The sequence below is a fragment of the Mesoplodon bidens genome, assembly GCF_964165515.1.
Source record: "Mesoplodon bidens genome assembly, contig: HAP1_SCAFFOLD_159, whole genome shotgun sequence".
Lineage (NCBI taxonomy): Eukaryota > Metazoa > Chordata > Mammalia > Artiodactyla > Ziphiidae > Mesoplodon > Mesoplodon bidens.
In genome coordinates this window covers 696630-721419 of record NW_027672558.1, presented here as the reverse complement: position 1 = coordinate 721419, position 24790 = coordinate 696630, and the positions used below count along the sequence as shown (strand labels likewise).

Below are 24790 nucleotides of genomic sequence, written 5' to 3'. Positions count from 1 at the left end.
ATCTCATTTAATCTTTACAACAGCCTTGTTGGTATGCGTTGTAATTCTCATTTTAAAATATGACTTACGTAGTGTCTTCACCTGTGCTTCTTTCCTACCCCGTATGTCACGGTTATAATATTGATTCTATTATCTTACCAATCATTCATTTTAAGTCCCTTTACTTGTCTGCAAACTAGGGGTGATATTAGGGACACTGAGCTGTGGGGTTTAAAGAACATGACTCAGTGATTTGCACATAGTTCGTTTTTATTAAATGTTAATTACTATTATTATATATGTGTCCCCACTAAGTAAGGAAACTGACATTTATCCTTTATTCAGACAGGGCCTGTCTCATGGTAGGCTTTGTGTGAGTGGATGAAGCACCGGTGTACTGTGAAGCACTATAGTGCAGGCAAACGCAGGAACAAACACGGTGGTTAGATGTCAGAAAACAGATCGAAGAATAATTACTTGCTTTCAAAGGGTTGTAGTGGTGGATGATCTTGGGGAATGCGTTGGGCCTAGAAGCATCAGAAGAGTTCTTAGGATTTTCTATGTACACTGTGAAGTTTTGAAAACGTTTGAGCTGGGGTGGTGAGAGTCTGATCATAGGTGGCTTTTGGTAAATTGTGACAAAATGGGCGGAGTGTTTATTAGGATGAAGTCACTGGGTCCACCCGGAAGCAGGCACAAGACAAGTCCCCTTCAAGGGCCAGGAAGCTCGTGAATATGGTGGGCCCAGAAAGACACCGAGACCCAGGCCCTGTGGTGGCGTCTAGATCCCGGATTTGCTTGAATCCGAGAAGGGATCGGGTCGCTTCGAAGGCTATTCTGGAGAGTGCCGCGTGTTCTGGGGAGGTAGTGGGGTCCGTTCCGACTTGGTCCCCGATTGTCAGGGTCCTCCAGCCAGCCCACCCACAAAACCACCGGAATCCCTTCTCCCAGGACTAGGTATTGGCCCTCCCTGCAGAGCCACCTTCGCCTCGGCAGTCCTTCCACGCTTGTCACTCACCTGCGTGCAACCAATTAGAACCCACAGGTTGGGCGACTCGTCTGACAGGTAAGGGGCGGCTACTTCCCGTGAGCCAATGAATGTGCAGACTCACAAGCGAAGGGCGGGCCTGCCGTTGTGAGCGAGCCAATCACAGGCCCCCGGCTACAGGCAGCTTGACAGGCCGTTAGCGCGCGCTCGCTTCCCCAAGATGGCGACTGGTAAGGAGGGTTGTGGTTTGGGAGAAGTGGCCGGAGGGAATGGGCGGCGGCTCCACCTGGGGATTCCTGAGGCCGTTTTCGTGGTAAGAGACACGCTGGTGCTCGGTATCTTGACGCTACACTGTGGGCTACCCCTTCCTTCTTGGCCCCCAGCCCGGCCTTGGTTGTTGGGGGAGGGAATTGAGCTAAAGGACGGCGGAGAGAGCGCTCCGTCCGCTCTCCCCCTCCGTGCCAGGACCGACTGAGCTGTGTCAGGACCCGCCGGGGGGCGCGCGGTCCGAGAAGGCCCCGGAAGATTGGGGGGGGGCGCGGGGTGAAGGACTCAGTAGCCAGAGGGGGAGCGGGGCCGCTCTGAGGGACCGCCCCCCCCCCAAGCCCAGCCCCGACGCGGGATTTCGACCCTACTTCCCGGAAAAACGGAGGCGGTGAGAAGCTTGAGAGTCAGCCTAGATGCCGGGGAGACCGATGCATAGATGGTGACGGAGTACAGTGAGCAGGCAGAGGAGCTCAGGTGTGAACATAGGAAATGGCACCTGGTATGTTGAAGGGCTGCGGTGGCCAGTTGCCTCGGAAGAAGGCGGAGGGCAACGTCGGACTGGGGAGACCTTGAAGGCCTTGTGTGGCCCGCTGGGCCCCTAAGGCTTTAGCCAGTCGGCCACGGGCGGTCACCAGAAGGTGTCTAAGTGAAGCCCCTGTGTAACCACATTTGCTTTTAGCTAAATGGTCTTAACAACTTAGAGAATAAATCGTGTGCAGTTGAGAGAGGAAGCAGGGAATGCATTGTTGGAGGCTTCACAGAACAGGGAGACCAACCCAAGGCCAAACAGAGGGAAACAAGTAGTGCTTTAAATCCTGTCCCCCCCCCGTAAGGCTGTTCTCGAAATAGTATTTGAATATTATTTGAATAATGAGAGGAAACCTGAGTGGCCTTCCAGGCCAGTATCGCCCATCTTTCTCCACTCAGTTCTGCCTGAACTACTACAAAATCTTAATGGAAATTTCTCAAATTTCTCAATTTCTCAATATAGGTTTGTACCTATATTGCCTTGTCTCTACCTTTTTGTTTTTGGTATCTTCCAGCCTTCAAAAGACCCATTTCTTTTATTTATTCTTTTATTTACACCACTTTTATATACATTCTGTGCATATTTGCATTTGCTGATTCGGTTTTGTACTATTTTCTTCAGTTATTTTGTTTTTTCTCCCTGAGCCGTGCCATCTATTTCTTTCCACTCATCTCCCAGGTAGCTGTCAACAGGAGAGAAAATTTGTTGAATACCGGGCACTTTCCTAATGCTTTTACAAAACTCTAAGAGGCAGATACTGTTATTCTCATTTTGTACATGTTGAAACAGAGGCACAGAGCCCTTGAGTAACTTGCTCCAAGTCACACAGGGTGTAAGTGAGTTACCCAGGCTTTGAACTTGGGCAATCTGTGGGGCTGCAGAGCTCTACTTCTATGCCATGCTCTGCTACTGGGAGGGAGGTTAGGTCATTATCTTGCTCCCTGTCATTTCTCCTGACGCTAGCACAGTACCTGACACACTGTATAAGCTCATAACTAAGTGTTGATTGAATTTCCATAGTGCCTTAAAATACCACACCCATGGTGCTCAGCAAGAGATGTCTTCAGAAATCTAATTCAGGAGGATAAACTTTATCAAAGGGCTTTATAAACTGTTATCTTAAAATGCATTTTCCCTAAAATGTCACAAGTTATTTTTTCTAGACCTTAAAATTTCTATCAATATGATATAATAAATAATCCAAATTTACATAAATATTTGTATGTTCCTAAACTAATTGGAATAACATGGTATTATAGAAAGAACAGTGGTTTCTAAATAGAACAAGGTTTGAATCATGCCTCTACTTCCCAGTTGTTGCTTAATCTTGAGCATATTACTTTACAATCTGAGCCTCCGTTTCTTTAACTGAAATAGGAGTAACAGTAGTTAGAGTTGCCCTGCGAAACAGAGACTGTGCTTTCAGTATTGCAAGTAGATGCTTAATATATATTAGTTTCTGTGTTGACAGTGTTTAAAAGTCACACCTTGCCTTTTCCCCATTCCCGCTGATGCAGTTATTTGTTTTCTTTCTCTGCTTTAATTGTCCCTTTCCCCCCTTGTCCATTTGTTGACCTCTCCATCTCTCAACACCTAGTTCAGATATGACCTCCCTGTAGTTTTGTTCACTTATACATATCTAATGTTGAACACTTATTAGCTGTTATGTACTCTTCTAAGTATTTTACTCATTTAATCCCCTGTGAGAAAAAGGTACTTTTTTTCTTTTTACAGATGAGGAAATTGAGCCAAAGAGAAAGGTTAAATAACTTCCAAGGTCATCTAGTATGTGATGAAGCCAGCATTCAAACCAGGCAGCCCCTGTCTCTTAACCACAAACCTATGCTGCTGTAGTTAATTCTCCTTGCTAGAGTCTAAGCTTCTAATAACATGTGCTAAAAACTTTGACATTTCTCTTCCTACAGTGAGCCTTCTAGGAAGATGCTATCTCCATTTTATCTCCAGAATGCATTTATCTGCATTTTAACTGCATGCATTTCATCTCCATGCAGAACTCAGCCATTGCCTCAGCCTCATCTTTTCAATTTCTTTTACAGTCTCTAGCTTGATGGCTTCATAGTTCACTCCCTTGCTGTGTTTCTCTTCTTTTTTCTTCTTGCCTTGTTTCTGCTAAAATACTCCCTTATAGGTAGTAAGCATGGATAAGAATAATGATGTAGAGATCCCAGAAACTGTGAGATAATTGAATTTAACTTAGCTTCAATGAAGGACTAAAGTTCTTTAAACTACTAGAAGGCTGTTATAGAATCTCCTTAAAGTTTCCATATAGTTTCACTTAGTTCCTGATCCTTACCTAATTAACTAGCTTTTCTTCAAGGACCAGCATGTGCAGTATACATTAAAAAAATGCAGTTCAGTTTTATTGCTTTTCTTTTGCTTATTTATTCCTGTTATAAAAGATTGTTCAGTTTGCCTTTTAGGGTTACTTTATTTCAACCACTTGATACTCAAGGAAGCAGTTGTGACTTGTCTTGGGAACCTAATGATGATATTTAGCGTGATATCTGTGGCAGAACTTGTTGAGTTAAAAATTTCAGTAATAAAATCTATAATTTTGGCACACAGCCTGTTGAATCGTTTTGTGGCTAGGGCACATGACTAGGCAATGTGTTTGACTGTTGGTAATTTTCATATTTATTGCTAGTGTTGCATGGCAGATGTATAAAGCAGACAAGGTCATCTTTCTTTCCCTATATATAAATAAAAAGGAAGGTGGAAGAATAATAAATTAGCTACATAATGTATGTGCACTGTCTGAAATGGTCTCTAACTTTTTTTTTTTTTTTTTTTTTTTTTTTTTTTGCGGTAGGCGGGCCTCTCACTGTTGTGGCCTCTCCCCTTGCAGAGCACAGGCTCCGGATGCGCAGGCTCAGCAGCCATGGCTCACGGGCCTAGCCGCTCCGCGGCATGTGGGATCTTCCCAGACCGGGGCACGAACCCGTGTCCCCTGCATCGGCAGGCGGACTCTCAACCACTGCGCCACCAGGGAAGCCCTCTAACTTTTTATAAATACTTTTTTAGTTAAAAACAAGCCTTTGGAGAAAAAGAAACACAAGCTCTTTTTATGTTTAAAAATAAAGCTAAAGCAGTCAAAAATCAGAGGTATGAATTCTAAAATTTGTAATGTATTCTTTTTGATATTAAAGGAAGATGTAGATTCCTTCATGAAACAGCCTGGGAATGAGACTGCAGATACAGTACTGAAGAAGCTGGATGAACAGTACCAGAAGTATAAGTTTATGGAGCTCAACCTTGCTCAAAAGAAAAGGAGGTAAGTGCAAAATTTCTGAGTTTTTAAAATTAATATTGTATAGCTTAAGCTTTTAAAAGATCGAGGCATAATTTGCATACAGATAAAATGTCTATGCGTTGAATGTTCAGTTTGATGAGTTTTGATAAATGTATCCACTTCTGTAACCATTGCCCAGATCAATATATGGAACATTTCTGTTACCTCAGGAAGTTTCCTCCTGCCCCTTTCCGCCCAGCCCTGCACACTCCCAGAGACAACCACTGTTCTGATTATTTTCACCATAAATTAGTTTTGTCTGTTCTTGAACTTCATATAAATGGAAGCATATAGTAACTACTGTTGTACGTCAGGCTTATTACACTTAGTATAATGCTTTTTGAGAGTCATCCATGGTGTTGTGTGTATCAGTAAATTAGTTTCTTTTTAGTGCTGAGTCATTTTCCATTGTATGTGGATGTACCACATTTTTTGTCTATTTTATGTATTTGCTTGTCGATGGACATTTGGTTTGTTTCCCCATTTGGGTTTAAGTCTTTGGGTGGACATATGTTTTCATTTCTCCTGGGTAATTATCCAAGGGGTAGAATTGCTGACTTGTATGGTAAGTGTATGTTTAATTTTATGAGAAACTGCCAGAAGTCCTCCTAGGTGGCTTTAGCATATTACACTGCCACCAGCAATGTGTTGGGAGTTCCAGTTGTTCTTCATTCTCACCAGCACTTTGGTATTGTCAGTCTAAAGATGCTTTTGAAAACGTAATAGAATGAATATTGAAGTCCTTATGCCAAAGCTTCTAGGATCGTAACATCTTAAATGTCTAGTTCATTCTTTTCATTTTGCCGATGAGATGAGAAACCCACAGAAGTTGTGACTTTGCCAAGACTTCATAAGTGATAGGGCAGAAGTATTCTTGCTCTCGATCCTTTATTCCCCTGTATGTTCATAGTAGCTTACGAAATCAATTCACAGTAATAAATATCTACAGATACCTGCTATACACATGTGACAGCATTCTTCTGTCAGTTGAATGTTTATGGAATTCCTAATAGGTGCCAGATACTGTTTTGGGTGAAATAAAGTCCAGTATAGATGCTTTCAACAGGGTTATGGTCTAGGGGCATGATAGATATTTAAATAAGTACACAGAGTATAGCAGTCAAGGTGTTATGGTGCACAGTAATGAGTTAGCATAGGGGAATGGGAGAACTGAAGGGGGACAGAGGGATTCAGGGGAAACTTTCAAGAGAAGCAGATGGCTATGTAGAATTTTGAAGCCTGGTTATAAGTTTGGAAGCAGGCTCCAGTGAAGAAGGGTAGTCGGCGTGAGGGTACCACTTACGCAAAAATACAGAAGTTTGTTTTTAGATGAGAATTCCCTGGTGGTCCAGTGGTTAGGACTCCGTGCTTTCACTGCCCAGGGTGCAGGTTCATTCCCTGGTCAGGGAACTAAGATCCCACAAGCCACGTGGCGCGACCAAAAAAAAAAGAAAAAAAACAAACCAAGAGTTTGTTTTTAGATATATTTTCTCATTTGATTTTGGTGACAACTGAGGAAATCTGAATAGGGCTAGGTGTTAGAGGATATGAAAAGTCATCAACATGGACAGATGAGGGGTGTTAATAGGAGAAAGGATAGAAAACACTATGAACATTATCTTTTCTTATTTGTGGAAAAAATGTGTGTGTGCACAGAAATACCTGGAAGAATTGACGCTAATGTTATATTAACAGTGGTAATCTTTGGGTGGTGGGAAATGGCATTTTTCTTATTTTGATTACCTGTATTCTTAATTTTCTGCAATGTACATTTACTGCTTTTATAATAAAGGTTGATTTTTATTTGAAAAAGAAGCATAAAGCCATTGGCTTTGAGGTCATTTGCACGGAGGTTACAGATAGAGAAGAAAATGGACCTCAGGACCAAGCCTTGGGGAATCAGAGGGAATCCATGTGTCAAAGTTACCTTGGTAACTCTGGTACTGTGGAGGCACATGGGATGGCTCCTAGGTCTGAGCAACTGGAAGGGAGAGTTACCAACATCTGAGAAGACTGTGGGTAGAGCAGGTTTGGGGGAAGATCAGGAGGAGTTCAATTCTGGACACATTTGAGATGCCTTTTGGACATCCAGGTGGAGGTGTTAGGTAGACAGTTAAATATATGAATATGAATTTTGGGAGCGATCTGGGCTGGAGATAAAAATTTGGGAGTCATTTAAAGCCAGGGGACTGAATGAGGTCCATCACCAAGAGAGTGCATGCAAATGAAGAGAAGATCAAAGATCTGGACATTGCAACAGTAAGAAGTTAGGGAGAAGAGGGAACACCAGCAAAAAAGACTGAAAAGAAGCTTTAAGTGAGGTCAGGAAAACTGGGAGATCATGGGGTTCTGGAAGCCTAGCTAAGGAAGTGTATCATGGAGGAGGGAATGATCACCTGTGTCAAATGCTGCAGATAGCTCACCCAAGTGGGATAAGGACTGAGAATGGACTTGGACTTAGCAAAGTGGAAGTCATTGGTGTTCTGGATGGGAACAGTGTTGGCCCAGTGGTTCAAAGGAGAATGATGGAGACAGCAAATGTGGAAAACTTTTTTGAAGAGTTTTATTCATTTAATAATGGGTTGGTTGTCTTTTTTATTTGTAGGAATTCTTTATATATTGGATACTAGTCCTTTCAGGTTATATGTGAGAAATTTTTCTTGCTTTTGTAATTTGTCTTTTTTTCCCCCTTATGATTTACTTTGATGAATAGTTCTTAATGTAAATGTTTTAAGTCAGAAGTTCTCTTAATAGTTAGTGCTTTTTGTGTATTGTTTAAGAAATCCTATTTTGTATTCCATATTCAAAAAGACATACTCCTAAGTGTTCTTCTAAAAGTCTTAAATTTTTTCATTTTCATATCTAACTTCTTAATCCATCGGAAGTTTATTTTTATGTGTGGTATATGGTAGGCTTCCAATTTCTTTTTTTAAATGGAAGCACTGTGGATATACTGTTTGAGTCATCACCCTTTATTTTTAATGTAGTTTGATTTAAGAATTTTTCCTTAATGGTTAGTGCTTTTTGTGTCCTATTTAAGAAATATCCCAAGTTCATGAAGATATTCTCTTAATGTTTTATTCTCAAAGCTTTATTGTTTTATCTTTCACATTTAGATTCATAATCTATGGGTTATTCAGAAGTATGTTGCTAAATTTCAAAGCAATTGTGGGATTTTCAAGCATGTTTCTTTGCCCTTTCTGTTTATTATAAGTTGATAGTTGTATGTGCAGTCTTGTTCATAGTCAGGTTTTTCTTTTTGTTTTTTTTCTTTTCTTTTCTTTTTGGCAACACTGCTTCATAGGTTTGTGTATTGTTTCTCCATTAAGAGGCAGATAGTATCTAGTTGTTTCTTAGAATGATACTGAATTCCTAGATCCATTAATTATGAGTTGCAAAATGATGATGTTCTAATTCAGTTATTTATTTTTATTTATTAATAAGCTGGCATATTTCTATAAAGAGAAATGTCCCTTCATGTATTCTTTGGTAAAAAGTGGCTGCAGGAAATCAGCTCACCTGTCACTTTGTTCCCTTGCAGGAATAGCCCTGTAGCTCCTATCACCTCAACAGCTCTCTGCTACGTGAACAGTTAGAGGGGCAAGTGCTAGTCTGCTGCCAGCTTAACCTGAAACAATTTCTATCCTTTTTTTTAAAGCTTTTTAGTCTATTCTATTAGGTGCATGCAATTTGAGAATTACGAAGTCTTCTTGGTGAATTTAACCCTATGTAAAATAATGCTTATTGTTTTAGTCAGTTTTGTTGGACACTTAGAGCTACTCCGGCTTTCTTTCGGCTAACATTTAAAAAAAATTTCTATTAGAGTGCAGTTGATTTACAATGTGTTAGTTTCAGGTGTACAGTAAAGTGAGTCAGTTATACACATACATATATCCATTCTTTTTTAGATTCTTTTCCCATATAGGTCATTACAGAGTATTGAGTAGAGTTCCCTGTGCTATACAGTAGATTCTTATTAGTTATCTATTTTATGTATAGTAGTGTGTATGTCAATCCCAAGCTCCCAATTTATCCCTCCCCGCTTCCCCCTCTGGTAACCATAAGTTTGTTTTCTACATCTGTGACTCGTATTTCTGTTTTCTAAATAAGTTCACTTGTACCATTTTTTTTAGATTCCACATACAAGCAATATCATATGATATTTGTCTTTCTGTCTGAGTTACTTCGCTCAGTATGACAATCTCTGGGTCCATCCATGTTGCTGCAAATGGCATTATTTCGTTCTTTTTTATGGCTGAGTAATATTCCATTGTATACACGTAACATGTCTTCTTTATCGATTCATCTGTCGATGGACATTTAGGTTGCTTCCATGTCTTGGCTATTGTAAATAGTGCTACAGTGAACAGTGGGGTGCATGTATCTTTCTGAATTACAGTTTTTTCCAGATATATACCCAGGAGTGGTGGCTAACATTTTCCTCGTGTATTTTTTCCAATCCCTTTTCTTTCAACTTATTTCTTATTTATATTTAAGGGTATTCCATGTAAACAACATATGGTTATTATTTTAAATCTTTTTAGATAAACTAATTTTTCTTTTTGGATACTTTCAAGATTGTCATCTCTTTTGTTTTATCTGACTATAATTTGTCTTTGTGATGATTTTTTGTGTGTGTGTGGTACGCGGGCCTCTCACTGTTGTGGCCTCTCCTGTTGCGGAGCACAGGCTCTGGACACGCAGGCTCAGCGGCCATGGCTCACAGGCCTAGCTGCTCTGCGGCATGTGGGATCTTCCCGGACCTGGGCACGAACCCGCGTCCCCTGCATCAGCAGGCAGACTCTCAACCACTGCGCCACCAGGGAAGCCCTGTGAGGATATCTTTCTTAAATTCTTCCTTAACTAACTATATGTCAGCTTCCTGTAACCATGGATACCTGTGTGGATTGCTTTTATCTATAGAGGATTTTGCTTTTGCAGGAGCTGTGGGTCTTCATCAGCCTTGGACTGCTTGAGCCCTGTTCCAAGTTCTTGCACTTAATATGTGAGCTCCCCCGTTGAGCTGAGCATCAGGGGCCCAGGCTCAGGTCTATAGTTGGTATTGTCACCTGCCTTGAGATGCCTGCTTTTCTCTAGTCCTCACTGCTCAACTCAAAGCCTTTTCCATTTTTATTCCCTTTTATTTTTTCTGAAAGTTCCCTCACCTCTGTGATACCAGCTGTGCAACAAAAACTGTTTCTGTGCTTGACTGAGTTGTTTTGCAGCAGACGGCTGTGTAGTTTGGATACTAACCTTTTCTTTACAGGTGTTGTAAATCTTTTGTTGCAGCCTGTCATTTAACTTTTACCTTCAGCTGTTTAGGAAGCAGTAGCATAGCACAGGGAGATCGGCTTGGTGCTTGGCCATGACCTAGAGGGGTGGGATAGGGAGGGTGGGAGCAAGGCTCAAGAGGGAGGGGATATGGGGACATGTGTATGCATATGGCTGATTCACTTTGTTATACAGCAGAAACTGACACAGTATTGTGAAGCAATTATACTCCAATAAAGATCTATTTAAAAAATACATAAAGTAATTATTGATAGGTATATAAAAAGTTATTTAGTATTTCATTCTCTTGTGGTGAACTCTTTAACACATGAATTATATGTGCTTTATCTTTCTCTAACTGGAAATTTTGTGATTATCATTTTTTCTGTCATCTGTTAATTTTTTTCCTTCTCTCCTTCTGGGATTCCTGTTAATATGGATGTTGACTCTTCTAATTCTGCCTTCCCTGTCTCTTTATTATTTCCTGTCTTCTGCTATTTTGGTAATTTCTCTTTTGGCAATTAAATGGATGTCTGTGAGTTCCTTATTTCAACCATTACACTTTTTATACCTAGTATTTTTGGTTGGTTCTTCTTATAGCTACTTGTTTATTCTTCATATTACCAATATCCTGTCTTTTCTCTTTGAAGTATTTTTAAATACTCACTGTATAATCTTGTAGAATTTGATTTTGTTTCATCTGGTACAGGTTGTCGAATTTATTGTTTTTATTTTATTTTGTAGTTGAGTTTATCAGATTACCATTTTTTTCCCCATCAGCTCATGTTCCCTCGGGGTTATCAGTTCCTTTGGCCATTAATGTGTATGGGAACAGGAGTAATTCAAGTCCCCCATGGTGGGCAGGGTTTACACTCCGCAGCACAGCCATTGGACAAATGCTGTTTCTCCCCTACCAGGTGCCTCAGCCTCTGGGATATTCTTTCCGTTCCTTTGTCTTTGGCTGTTTTCACTGGCATCTCCCCTGGGAGGGGGAGTGGGCAAGGGGAAATGCTGGGGGCCAGTACCTGTATTCTCAGCTCCTCAGCCTGACCTTCTCCCTGCCTTTGGCCAATTCTGTTTTTCTGCCCTGTAGCAGTGATGGGGTAGGTAATGTGATTCACCCACAGCAATTTAGAGGGAGGAAAAACACCTAAAAAGTTACCCTTTAGCCCTAAATTCCCCCTTTGAAGACTTGATCCACTTCCCTTCTAAGCTGCTGTCTTCCCTCTCACTTCCCTACCCACTCCCAGGACCTAGAGTTTTCCATTGTTCATAGAATAACAAAGATCTAGAACTGATCCAAGAGTCTGTTGATAGGAGGTGGATAAACAAGTTGTGTTATATTTTTAAATGGATATTACACAGCAGTGAAAATGAATGAACAAATCTTAAGAACTTAATTGAGTTATAAAGCAAAACCCCAGAAAAATGCATACAACATGAGACCATTTGTATTAACCTAAGAAACTAGCAAATAACATATTGTTCAGGGATACACATAAATGTGATGAAACTATTTGAAAAAATAAAAAAGGGACTGTAAACACACAGTTCAGGAGAGCTGCTATCTTTTGGGACAGAGCAGGGTGGGGAGGGTGTATTGCTCAGACTTGCACAGTGGCCTGCGCTCTACAGCCCATGAGCCACAGCTACAGAGCCTGCGTGCCTAGAGCCCGTGCTCCACAACAAGAGAAGCCACCACAATGAGAAGCCCGTGCACTGCAACGAAGGGTAGCCCCTGCTCGCCGCAACTAGAGAAAGCCCATGCGCAGCAATGAAGACCCAACTCAGCCATAAATCAATCTGTCAGTCAATCATATACATGACCAAAAAACTTGATCTGAACATACTAATGTTATATGTGTATCAGATATTTTATAAATGATTGCATGTAGATCTTTCTAGCATTTACTTATATCAACATATACAAAAATAAGCAAAATTGAGAGATCTATGACATCCATATTGAATTGTAAAGAGTTCACAGAACCTTAGCCTTCAAACTATGCTTTTAAAAGAAATCAGTGCTAAGGGTGTGTTTCTCAATTCTTCACTGGGCTGTACTACCAGATAGTGATACTATTTTTTAAGCAGCAGGCTTATCTGACATATTTGCTGGGTCAGTAGCACACGCTGTAATAAAGTTTGCCATGCTAACCTTCTTCACACATGATGTGACTTCCTTTATATAATTCAGGAAGTACATTTTCATTATCATATTTAAATTTTGTTTACATGCTGATCTCTAATAATATTTTGTTAAATGTATTCTGAAAGAACCACAGCTTTGTTTTTGTATCCTTAGTCTGTTTTCTTACAGATTACATTGTGATTTGACAGGACTCCCAGAACTGTTTTGCACATTTTTCCATGCAAAACACTTTAAAGCCTTGGGCAACTTTAAACCAAAAAAAGAGCTAAAAATGTTTCATTCTTTCTTCTCTAAGTTTGACTTTGTTTTCAGCATATTTTTATCTCTTATTTTCTTGTCAGTGAGATTGATTTCATTTGGGAATTAGTTGCTAGTAGCTTTTAAAAATTATTTTTAATACGCTTTATTTTTTAGGCCAGTTTTAGTTTCATAGCAAACTTGAGCAGAAGATACAGAGATTTCCTGTATAGCCCCTGCCCCCCAACACACACATAGTCTCCCCATTATCAACACCCTTCACTGGAGTGGAACATTTGTTACAATTGATGAGCCAAGACTGATATGTTATTATTAACTAAAGTCCATAGTTTACATTAGTGTTCACCCTTGTGTTGTACATTCTATGGGTTTGGACACATGCATGATGTTATGTATCCACCATTATAGCATCATACAGAGTAGTTTCACTGCCCTAAGAATGCTCTGTGCTCAGCATGTTCATCCCTCCCTCCCCCTCCTAATCCCCTGGCAACCACTGATCCTTTTACTGTCTCCATAGTTTTGTCTTTTCCAGAGTGTCTTATAGCTGGAATCATACAGTCTGCAGCCTTTTCAGGTTGGCGTCCTTCACTTAGTCATATGCATTCAAGGTTCCTCCATGGCTTTTCGTGGCTTGATAGATCATTTCTTGTTAGCAGTGAATACTATTCCATTGTCTGGATGGACCACAGTTTATTTCTCCATTTGCCTACCAAGGTCATCTTGGTTGCTTCCAAGTTTTGGCAATTATGAATAAAGCTTCCATAAGCATTTGTGTGCAGTTTTTGTGTGGACCTAAGTTTTCAGCTCCTTTGAGTAAATACCAAGGAGCATGATTGCTGTACCATATGGTAAGAGTATTTTTATTTTGTAAGAACCTGACATACTGTCTTCCAAAGTGGCTGTTGCTCCACATCCTCACCAACATCCAGACTTGTCAGTATTCTGGATTTTGGCCATTGTAATAGGTGTGTAGTGGTATCTTGTTGTTTTAATTTGCAATCCTCTGATGACATATGATGTGGAGCATCTTTTCATATGCTTATTTACCATGTGTATATCTTTGGTAGGGTATCTGTTAAAGGCTTTGGTCCATTTTTTTAATCCAATTGTTCATTTTCTTATTGTTGAGTTTTGAGAATTCCTTGGGTATTTTGGATACCAGTCCTTTATCAAATGTGTCTTTTGCAAATATTTTCCCACAGTCTGTGGCTTGTCTTTTTCTCTTGACAGGGTCTTGTGCAGAGTGGAAGTTGTTAATTTTAATAAAGTCCAGATGTCAATTATTTCTTTCATGGATTGTGCCTTTGGTGTTGTATCTAAAAAATCATCACCATACCCAAGGTCATTTAGGTTTTCTTCTGTGTTATCTTCTAGGAGCTTTATAGTTTTGCATTGTACCTTTAGGTATGTGATTCATGTGAACTTAAGTTTTGTGAAATGTGTAGCGTCTGTGTCTAGATTCATTATTTTATGTGTGGATGTCCAGTTGTTCCAGGCTAGTTGTTTTTCTAGTAGCTATAATATAACTTACCTGTTGAGTCTGATCAGTCTCATCATGTCCATCGTTTTCTTAAATTTTTTCTTGTGTTCAAACAGTGATCCACTTATAATTTTAAGAACAGTTGTTACCTAACTTGAAAAGAAAGTATTTTTCAACATAAAAGTTAAAGAAAAATTACCCAAAGCTTAAAAGAATCGCATGGTTGTACTATATTTTACTGTGGTGTGTTAGGCATTCAAGTGCTTTTACAGTGTGGGAAGCGCAGGCCCTGAGAAGCTGTCCCTGCACTTGCTGGCGCTGAGCTGCCTATGACTGAGGGAGTTGGTGGTTTTCAATTTAGAATATAATCTTTGAATGCATGTTATTTTAAAAATGAGTATTTAAAGTGCAATTCTAATTAAATGTAGAACCTCTGAATCAACCTCTGTGGAATATGATTTTCTCTAGAAATGTTAACTAATAATGGGGGGTTTGACGTATAGAATAGGACTCTGTGCACAGTAGTCATTCCGTAAATATTTGCTATTATATCTAAATATTTTAATAAATATTTATGTCTGAAATATCTTAAATATTTTAATAAACAAAATTTATTAACTATCTTACAGATAAAATATCTTAAATATTTCATATTTATAAATTGTCCTCAAAACATATCAGTAGAAAATACAAAGCTAGTAAGACTGTGTACTGGTGCCAAATACTAAGTTAACCTGTTTTCTTATTCACAGGCTAAAAGGTCAGATTCCTGAAATTAAGCAGACTTTAGAAATTCTAAAGTACATGCAGAAGAAAAAAGTAAGTGCATTTCTCTTTGTAAACATGAGCAAACCAGGATACTTCAGCAGAGACATGTGTTCCTTGACTCCTTGGTCACTGGTATTTGAACCAGTCCTGAGCACGTGTACTGATGTCACAGACAGTGAGACATGTGGCTTTCCACCAAAAGTCAGGTTTAATTCTAGGACCCACACTTCTTGGGGGTATTTTACTTATATGTAGTATTTGCAGAACTTAAATGCAATTTGAAATTATTTTAAGTACAAAAAGAAGATGTCATTTTGAGGTAGCAGCATCTAATAGTTTTTGTTGTTGTTATTGTTATTGTTCTCTCTAAGAATAAGGAGTGAGTCCAGTACTTATAGAGCTGGAAAGAATTTTAGAAATGACGTTTCAGGTTCTCATTTCACAGCTGAGGCAACATTTGCAAAGAGGTTACACTTGACCACTGTTACATAGCTAGTTACTGGCAGAACTGGATTTGAGAATCTTCCGAGTCCTCATCCAATATTTGTTACATGAGCAGGCTGTAAAGATTAAATGTCATAAGTATATTGTATTTAAAATATTATGTGTATGTGTATGTATATATGATTTATTACTTGACTGGTAGAATAACTACATTTCTAGTATGTTTTTTATGTCATGAACCTAATAAGAGGCTTCAGAAAACTGTTTGTTGAGCATGAAGCACTGATGAAGTAATAATAGATAGTGCTTGTCTAGTGCTTACTCTGTGCCAGGCACTGGGTGTCTGTGTGGGGGGGGAGGGGTGTGAGACTGGTGTGTGTGTGTGGGGGGGTGTGAGTGTGTGAGAACTCTGTTTGCCACAGCCTTTAGAGCTATAGTAAGTAGCTGAGCCAGAACGCACAAGCCTCCCTGCCCATCCGTCTGGCTCCAGCATTCGTTTCTTTACCACTCTACTTAGTCTGTGTGATAGGACTGTTTTAAATGGCTTAGGTTCAGCTCTGTGATCTCTTCCTTATAACCCTGGTGTGAAAATGGACTGTTTGCAGTACTGTCATTTTTTTTGAAGGAGTCCACCAATTCCCTGGAGACCAGGTTCTTACTGGCAGATAACCTGTATTGCAAAGCTTCAGTTCCTCCTACCGATAAAGTGTGTCTGTGGTTGGGGGTAAGTAAATGTAATAGCCACAGCTTCCTTGGCTGACATTTGTAAAGCATTATTGTTGAAGCTGTGGAAGGAATGAAGGGGTGGCATTCAGGGCGATCGGGAGTGTGAGGAAGATTGCCGCAGAAACGTGCTCGAGTCTCCCCCTATCAAAACAAAACGGACCAAACCCTGCTTCCCCTCCAACTAATGCTTTAATCTCTTAAATGTAACAAAAGGTGCTGTTGAACCTTAGATAGATGTTTCTTCATCATCAGATTTTGTTAGTTCTAGAAAGATCTCTCTAAATTTGAGGGGCAAGGATTATTACAAAAACCTTGAGGTTAGAACCCATTTTTTAAAATCATATATTCCAATTGTGATGATTTCAGAGACCTTCTCTGTGATTTTTTCCTATTTTACTCCTCTCAGTCACATGATCGACCAGCCAAGCCATTCCTGACTGTCCAGCTAGCTATCCATAGGTCTTGTTACCTCAGGCAAGTTCCCATACAAAGCAGCCAGTCACGACTGCTCTCAGCTCTCCCAACTGGGAGGATTTCCGCTTGCTATCCTGTAGAGTCATCCCTGAGAGGCAGTCTCGTGCCATGAAAGATAGGCGGATTCGTACATGGAAACTCACTTCTCTGTCCCTTAGTTCCTTCTCCTGATTTCTGTTAACTGTAATCTTTTCAGAGTTTGTACATTTATTTCTACAAGCATAATCCCTGTACTTGTTTAGTTTTAGTTCTGTAAATGGAACAGCTATCCACCCAGTAGCCCAAATCCTAAGGGTTGTTGTCCTTTGTTTCTCTTTCCCTTGGCACACATTTAATCAGCAAGTGGGCATAAGATGATTTCATAAACTAGACTGGGACAACAGGGAGCTCTCGAGAGAGAGAATTACGGCTGGAGCCCACCTTACACGAGGGTGAATTCCAAGTGGATCACATTTGAAATGTGTGATGAAATACTGACACCATCAAAATTGTATGCCAAGTCACAGATAACTTATTTGGAGCCCTGAAATAAGGATTGGTTTTTCAGGCCTCAAAACTCAGAAACCATGAGCAAAGTCAAAAGACAATCAACAGGAAAAATATTTGTAACTCATATCACAGGCAAAGGACTAACAGGTTTGCAGGGCGACTTGCAGTTGTGTTTTGGGCATGTCAGTCTTGAGGTGACTATTAGACCGTCAAATAGAGAGGCTGATCAGGCAGTATTTGAGGGGTGAATCAACTAAGGAGATATACTTGGCACAGGGTACTTCCTGAATGAATGATTGATGTTTTTTGACATGAATGAAGTGTTTTTAAATGTATTCGATTTTCTCTTGTTAAAAGTAAGCAAAATGTAGAAACTTTCTGGAAAAGAAAAAGTAATAAGAAGCATCAGTCATTGAGAAATGAGATTGTGGGTCTGGGTTTAGAGAGGCATTTACTCTGCACTGAATATTTTTATTCCTATCTGAATTTTTATGCAGTTTTCTAATTATCATGGATTTGCATATTCAGTCAATAAGAATGTAGCACCTACTTTGTGCTAAGCACTTTCATGTTGTCTCATTTAATTCTTCCAACAATCCTTTGAGTAATTTTTAAATTCCATTTGCCAGATAAGGAAAGTGGTTCAGGAAATGCCCGGTGTTAAGTCAGGTGCTAGGAGTATGGTTCCCCCCCCTGTGTCAGCATTTACCCTGGAGGTAGGAAGGGGGCAGTAAAAGCCAGCTGTTTCTCTCAATGGATCAAATGTAGATAATATGTATGTTTTTGAAAACTTTTGGTATCTTAAGCTCAGAAACAACTATTTCAGTTGATCTGAATGTAATACTGTTTGGTGTCACAATAGAGCTAGTAGAAAGATAGGAATTGGTAACTAAAGAGACTGGTTCTTATGGTAATTCTTCCATTTATGTAGTATCCCGGAAAGCGTAGGTAACCTGAGCTCTCGGAGCCTCTGTTTTCTTAACTGTAGAGAAGGTAACTTGCCTCACCAGGGTTGTTATGATGAGTAAATGATAAAATGTATGTGAATATATTCTCTAACCCAGGGGTCAGTAAATATTCTGTTAAGGGCCAGAGAGTAAATCTTTTTGGTTTTGCAGACCACATGGTCTCTGTCACAAGTAGTACTTAGCTTTGCCACTGTAGCATGCAAATCTAAGTGAATAAAGAATGGCTGGGTTTCAATAAAACTTAGGACAAAAGACAGCCGGCCAGATTTGGCCCAAGGGCTGTAGTTTGCCACCCCCTGTTCTAATCTGTAATGCACTGGGTAAATGTTCGGACGTTGCCATGCTTTTCTCTCTTCAGGCGAATGTAATGCTTGAATATGATATTGATGAAGCTCAGGCGTTGTTGGAAAAGAATTTATCGACTGCCACAAAGAATCTTGATTCTCTTGAGGAAGACCTGGACTTTCTTCGAGATCAATTTACTACCACAGAAGTCAGTATCCTTACCTAAAAAAAGGCAAGGGGGGAAAGGAGAAAGATGCTTTCAACGTTCTTACATGCATTGCTTTAATGAAAAGAATGCCCTTATTCTTAGGCTGATGTTAAGTTGCAGATTTTATGAGAGTAGTAAATGACATACTTGGAACTAATATTTAATAACTTTATAGATAGACTAATCTGAATTTGAAGTGTGAAAGTGTGGAAACAGCAAAGTCGATTTAGCAAATGAGTATTTTTCTTTCAAATATTTTCCCAAGACATCTTCATAGCTAGTCAAGTAGTGTATTTATTAAGGGTCTCCTGTGTTCCTGCAACTGTGCTAAGCTGTATGGGGCACGGGCTGGTGAGAGGATCAGTGCAAAACAAGAAGAGTGGCGAAGTTACAGCTGTTACAGCTGCACATGTGAACCTGCTGAATGATTGTCTCACAGCAAAATATAAGTAAGTTCACTTCATGTACTCAACACCAAGGCAGTTTAAAGTTAGGGAAAGATAGGTGTGGGCTGGAATTAGTTCAGAGCAGGCTTTGAGAAGATAGGACTGAGACTGTATTTAAGGCAGAGAGAACAGGCAGCGGCAGGTATTCTGCTCGAGGGGGAGGGCTCGCATGTTGACCCAGCTGCTCAGCCCTGCACAGTCACCCAGCACAGAAACGTGGGAGTTGACCTTCGCTCCTCTCTCTTTCATCACCAGAAGCCGGCTAATCACCAGATTCTTGTCAGCTTTCCCTTGTAAATCTCTCTGTCCATTGCTGTTACTCTCATTTTGGCCTTCTAGAAGCTAGACTCAGTAGTTTTCTAGTTTGGTTTCCTCACATCTGTCCTTTACACTGTCTCCACCATGAATTCACTGAGTCACACTTCTTTTTATTCCTCTGGTTATAATGCTTCAGTGTTCTTTGTTACATGTAAGGATGCACATGGGCACCCTGTGAGGTGCTTCCTGCCAGTCTTACCTCCTGCCACTGACTGCTTCCTGCCTTGGCCCTCTCCCAGTGCACCCAAGTTCCAAATAACCCTGATCCGTTTTTCTCAGTCCCCAAATGTGCTGTGTCCTTTGTCCACACTTGGTTCCTCCTATCTAGACTCATTTCCCCCTGTTTACCTGGGTTCCTCTGTTTTATCTTTCATATGTCGGCTCAAGCAGCAGAACATTTCTGGACATTTTCCAGTCCTCTCAGGGTGTTTTGTTGTTCCTCTGTGCTCCCGGTGCACTTTGCACGTAGTGCTTTATTTATTTTTCATGCCAGACTGGGAGCTCTTCAAGTGTAGGAGCTCCACTTTCTCTCTCTCCTCCACAGCACGTAGCACATGACAGGTGTTGAGTGGTTGGTGAGGGAAGGCAGGCCTGTTTGAGGCCTAGAGCAGCAGTTGGCACGTGACTGGTAATGTGGAGACTTCATTCAGACAAAAAAAAGCCCAAAACTATAACATTCCCAGAAGATAACATTGGAGAAAACCTAGATGACCTTTAGTACAATGGTGGCGTTTTGGATATACCACCAAAGGCATGATCCATGAAACAAGTAACTGATATGTGAAGGCCTACGCAGGGTGGTGTTTGTGGAAAGGAAAAGATATAGATGCTTAATAAATTGGGTGAGTGTCCTGTTAGCCAAACAGAGGGTAAGAGATAAAGTGATTGATAATTGTAATAATTTAAACATTACATGTCAGTGTATGTTTTTTACTACCTTTGAAATATCATGGATGAGGGGCTCTATAAAACTGTTGACAGTGTCAAGCACACATTTGTTAAATATAATACCATAGTTGACTAGATATGCTAGACAATTATTGATTTGAGGTCTTGACTTGATGTTGGTGTAGTTTTGTTCCCTTTTTCGGCAGATGATACTACACCTTGCTGTAGTCACTAGTATTTTTTGTGTGTGATTTCTGTCTTTGATTCAGTGTGTGAATGAATACTTAGTCATTGAATGTTATCTTTAGAATTGCATTTGCATTTTCTTTGACAATTCTTGCAGATATGGCCAGGGTTTATAATTGGGATGTAAAAAGAAGAAACAAAGATGATCCTACCAAGAACAAAGCATAATGCTGGCAATTAAAAATGTGGTTCAATTTTCCAAACATGTTATTTTAAATACTCCAAAGTTTATCCTTAAAAGTTGACATAACTTTAAATAATTTTTAACAGCAAGAATGATGATTAAAACTTAAAAAAAAGGTACAGCCACTATGGAGAACAGTATGGAGCTTCCTTAAAAAACTAAAAATAGAACTACCATATGACTCAGCAATCCCACTACTAGGCATATACCCTGAGAAAACCATAATTCAAAAAGAGACATGTACCAAAATGTTCATTGCAGCTCTATTCACAATAGCCCAGAGATGGAAACAACCTAAGTGTCCATCATCAGATGAATGGATAAAGAAGATGTGGCACATATATACAATGGAATATTACTCAGCCATAAAAAGAAACGAAACTGAGCTATTTGTAATGAGGTGGATAGACCTAGAGTGTGTCATACAGAGTGAAGTAAATCAGAAAGAGAAAGACAAATACCGTATGCTAACACATATATATGGAATTTAAGAAAAAAAATGTCATGAAGAACCTAGGGGTAAAACAGGAATAAAGACACAGACCTACTTGAGAATGGACTTGAGGATATGGGGAGGGGGAAGGGTAAGCTGTGACAAAGTGAGAGAGAGGCATGGACATATATACAGTACCAAACGTAAAGTAGATAGATAGTGGGAAGCAGCCGCATAGCACAGGGAGATCAGCTCCGTGCTTGGCGACCGCCTGGAGGGGTGGGATAGGGAGGGTGGGAGGGAGGGAGACGCAAGAGGGAAGGGATGTGGGAACAGATGTATATGTATGACTGATTCACTTTGTTATAAAGCAGAAACTAATAAAAAAAACTTAAAAAAAGATAAACACCACTTTATTTATTTATAAAAACAAAATTAGTTTCAAATATTTTATGAAATTTGCAGTATTTTTATTTTTATTTTTTGCATCTCCAACAAAGTAAATGCTGCTTTCCTCATTTTGTTTGTTTGTTTGTTTGTTTGTTATAAGAAAAGTCTTAGATGAAATGGCTGAAAACTGTGAGATATGCTATAGCTATAAGCTGATTTTTTGGACAGTTTAGCACACTTTTTCTTTATTGGCTGGTGTTACTGTCACTTGTGATATGGTTAAAACCAGTTTAGAGGTAGGAAAAACAGTTTGAATATTTGAAAAATTGTTTTTCTTTAGCACACGTGGGGCTTTATGGTCCTCTGTTGCTGTTATTTGTCCTGTGTAAATGGAGTTTCATGAATTACTGCTTAGCCAATAACTATTATAATATTCTGTATTTTTCAGGAAGTGGTAATTTGCATTCCTAAACAGTAAGAGGGCTATTGAGACAACACTTTCTAACCCGATATAAGTGCACAGAGCCTAGAGCCTTTGCAATGCTAACATACAGGAGATCTTGGCCAACATGAAATAACAAAATTACGCACTGAAAACCCTTGCCTGAGGCGACTTTGTACTTCTTAACAGTTCCCCAAAGCAGCTGAACAGGAATATTAAGATAACTATAGATCTGTGATGGTTTACAGGAGTTGTGAGCTTTCTAATTCATGATAAAACTTCGTAAGAGTGTTAGAAGATCCCTATGGAAAGCCATTGATACAGTGGCTGGTACTGGGTGATACAGATTCTGGTAAAAACACAAATGTATTATTCCATCTCCATGTAGTAAAGAGTATACTTGTACAATGTTTTGTACTTGTATTTCATGATATTAAAACAGTGAAGTTAAAACTGGCACAGTACCTTTTTTTATGTTATACTTTCTAAAATTAACATGGGTCTTTTCACATATTGGTAAAGTTTATTTACTTACACCATAACTAGCTGTGTCCCAAGAACCTCTTATGTTTGTAGAAACAACATAAGATCCCTTTGGAAGGAATGTAGATAAGCAAACAATTGAGAAGTTAAATCTGAAAGATAGCAAAGTTCCTTGTCAATTTTTCTTTCATAATTTTAAATTCCCATATTTTAGAATTTGAGATTTGTAAATGTCTTGATATATTTTAAGTGCTACTTTTTCCCAAACTTTATTGTGGTAAGTATATTGGTATAAAATGTCCTTGTTAATATTAGGATAGGAATGATTTGCTCAGAAGATCTTACTTTTGTCTTACTTTAAGTCCGTGAAAATCTAAATACGAAATTTTAGGTATTCCAGGCAGTATGAGGAAACAGCTCTCTAGAGATGTGAATTAAAGAGCAAAAATTACATTAATTATTCAACAAATATACATAAGCACCCAGCATGTGTCAGAAACAGTATTAGGCTCTGTTAATTAAATAAAAGATATTTAAATCTTGCCTTTGCCAGAAAGCTTCTCTTATAACAGTCTACATTTTCAGAATAACATAGCCATCCTGATTTGACATGATATTTTCAAGCTTAATATTAGGATAGTAAACCCGAAAAGACAATGAGCACAAGATTGACTACAAAAAGTGATACTGAGTAACAAATATGTTGGAAATGCAACTGAAATTTAACTATTTTTCCATTGTAAACATGTTCATTTGAGAAAGTTTAGAAAATAGGAAAAAAAGACATTTAAGTTCCACTTGCAGTCTGCCTTAATGATTCTGTGGCTTCCATTTCTTTTTCTATGCATAGGTTTTTTAAAAACATAATTGAAATAATTTTGTCTGTATAATTTTTATCCTACTTTCTTTACTTATTATGGAATTTGCTTATATACTGCTTTTAAATTAACATTATTTTACTGGTTTCATAGTATTCTAATAGGTAAACTCTAGTAAACTGTGATTTACAGACAATTGGTTGTTTTAAAATTTTTTTCTGTAAGTAGGAAATAACTCAGTTTGCATGTTTACAGAAGGATTTTTCTTTTATTTAGGATTTTTCCTGAGATTAGATTACCAAAAATGGAATTATGGAGTCAAAGATTATAGCATTTTATTTTCTGGGTTAACTGAGAGTGGTTTGGTCAGTAGCAACAGCAGGGGGTGATGGGAAGCACAGTTGATCATCCTTGCTGCCCCTATAGACGCTGACCACCACAGCTGCGTAGCCAGAGTGAAACCCAGATCTGGTTCCCGGGTGAATTTCCTTCCCTCTGTACCATGGTGCCTTGCTCTTATTTAGAAATACCTAATAATTCATTAAGTTCAATCCCTAATGAATGCATACTCTCCTTTCTTTGTGTGTTTGCTATTCTCTGCCCTAAACCTCATGATACCTTTAAGGGTATTGAACCATTTCTTTTTTTTTATTATTATTATTATTATTTTTTATTAGTTTCTGCTTTATAACAAAGTGAATCAGTCATACATATACATCTGTTCCCACATCCCTTCCCTCATGCATCTCCCTCCCTCCCACCCTCCCCATCCCACCCCTCCAGGCGGTCACAAAGCACCGATCTGATCTCCCTGTGCTCTGTGGCTGCTTCCCACTATCTATCTACCTTACGTTTGGTAGTGTATATATGTCCATGACTCTCCTTCGCTTTGTCACAGCTTACCCTTCCCCCTCCCCATATCCTCAAACCATTTCTTAAAGGTTTGTCTCGGTTGGTTCTGAAGACTCTGCCGACACCATGTGCAGCACTCACCATAGCCGGTGTTGGGTTTGACTACACGTTAAACTCACAAGACCTGGATAGGCCACGTCTGACACCAGTTTACTCTGAAGGACACAGGACAGGCAAGACACTGTGGGCACCATGCCAGGGGGCAGCTTTAGGCACAATTCTAATGTCCCCACAGGTGGCCACAGGAGCCGCCCTGGCTTAGAAGCCATCAGAGAGCACTCTGTCTTGTAACAGCCGGGGTCAGGGCCCAGGAATGATAGGCCCACTGCGCTCAGGGACGCTGAGCTGTGACTCCCAGCAGGTGTTGATGTGCAGTCGCAGCCCTCCCAGACCAGGCGCAGGGTACCTCCTGGGACATTGTGCCAGAAGCAGGCCCGCCCATCCCACAGCTGACCATCCACCTTCATCAGGTTTTCAGGGCAACCAAACTAGAAAGTGAATCCGAGGTCAGTGCCTCACCTCGAGGGAGGAAGGGGTTTTGAACACCTCACTCAGCCTGTTGGGTCTTGCGTGATCATGGCCAGTTTTTGACAATGGCTTACTTCCTTTTCCAGTTCCTTTCATAAGGCCG

At 39.7% G+C, this 24790-nt stretch overlaps 1 protein-coding gene across 5 annotated transcripts in view; it reads left to right on the top strand.

The window, feature by feature from the left end:
- Nucleotides 1-1146: 1146 nt before the first annotated feature.
- Nucleotides 1147-24790, top strand: part of VBP1 (VHL binding protein 1) — a 36830-nt gene continuing 13186 nt past the window's right edge. For 2 of the 5 annotated variants that reach the window (XM_081259294.1, XM_081259293.1), the window contains exons 1-6: nt 1180-1280; nt 4931-5055; nt 14990-15056; nt 16075-16173; nt 18465-18603; nt 18865-19048. In XM_081259294.1, coding sequence (XP_081115420.1) covers nt 1188-1280; nt 4931-5055; nt 14990-15056; nt 16075-16173; nt 18465-18603; nt 18865-19048 — 707 coding nt within the window. In that variant the 5' untranslated portion in view covers nt 1180-1187. Of the gene's footprint in view, nt 1281-1557; nt 1709-4930; nt 5056-14989; nt 15057-16074; nt 16174-18464; nt 18604-18864; nt 19049-20594; nt 23282-24790 lie in introns of those variants that run through there. The other 3 variants (XM_081259295.1, XM_081259297.1, XM_081259296.1) reach the window with 3 other exon arrangements.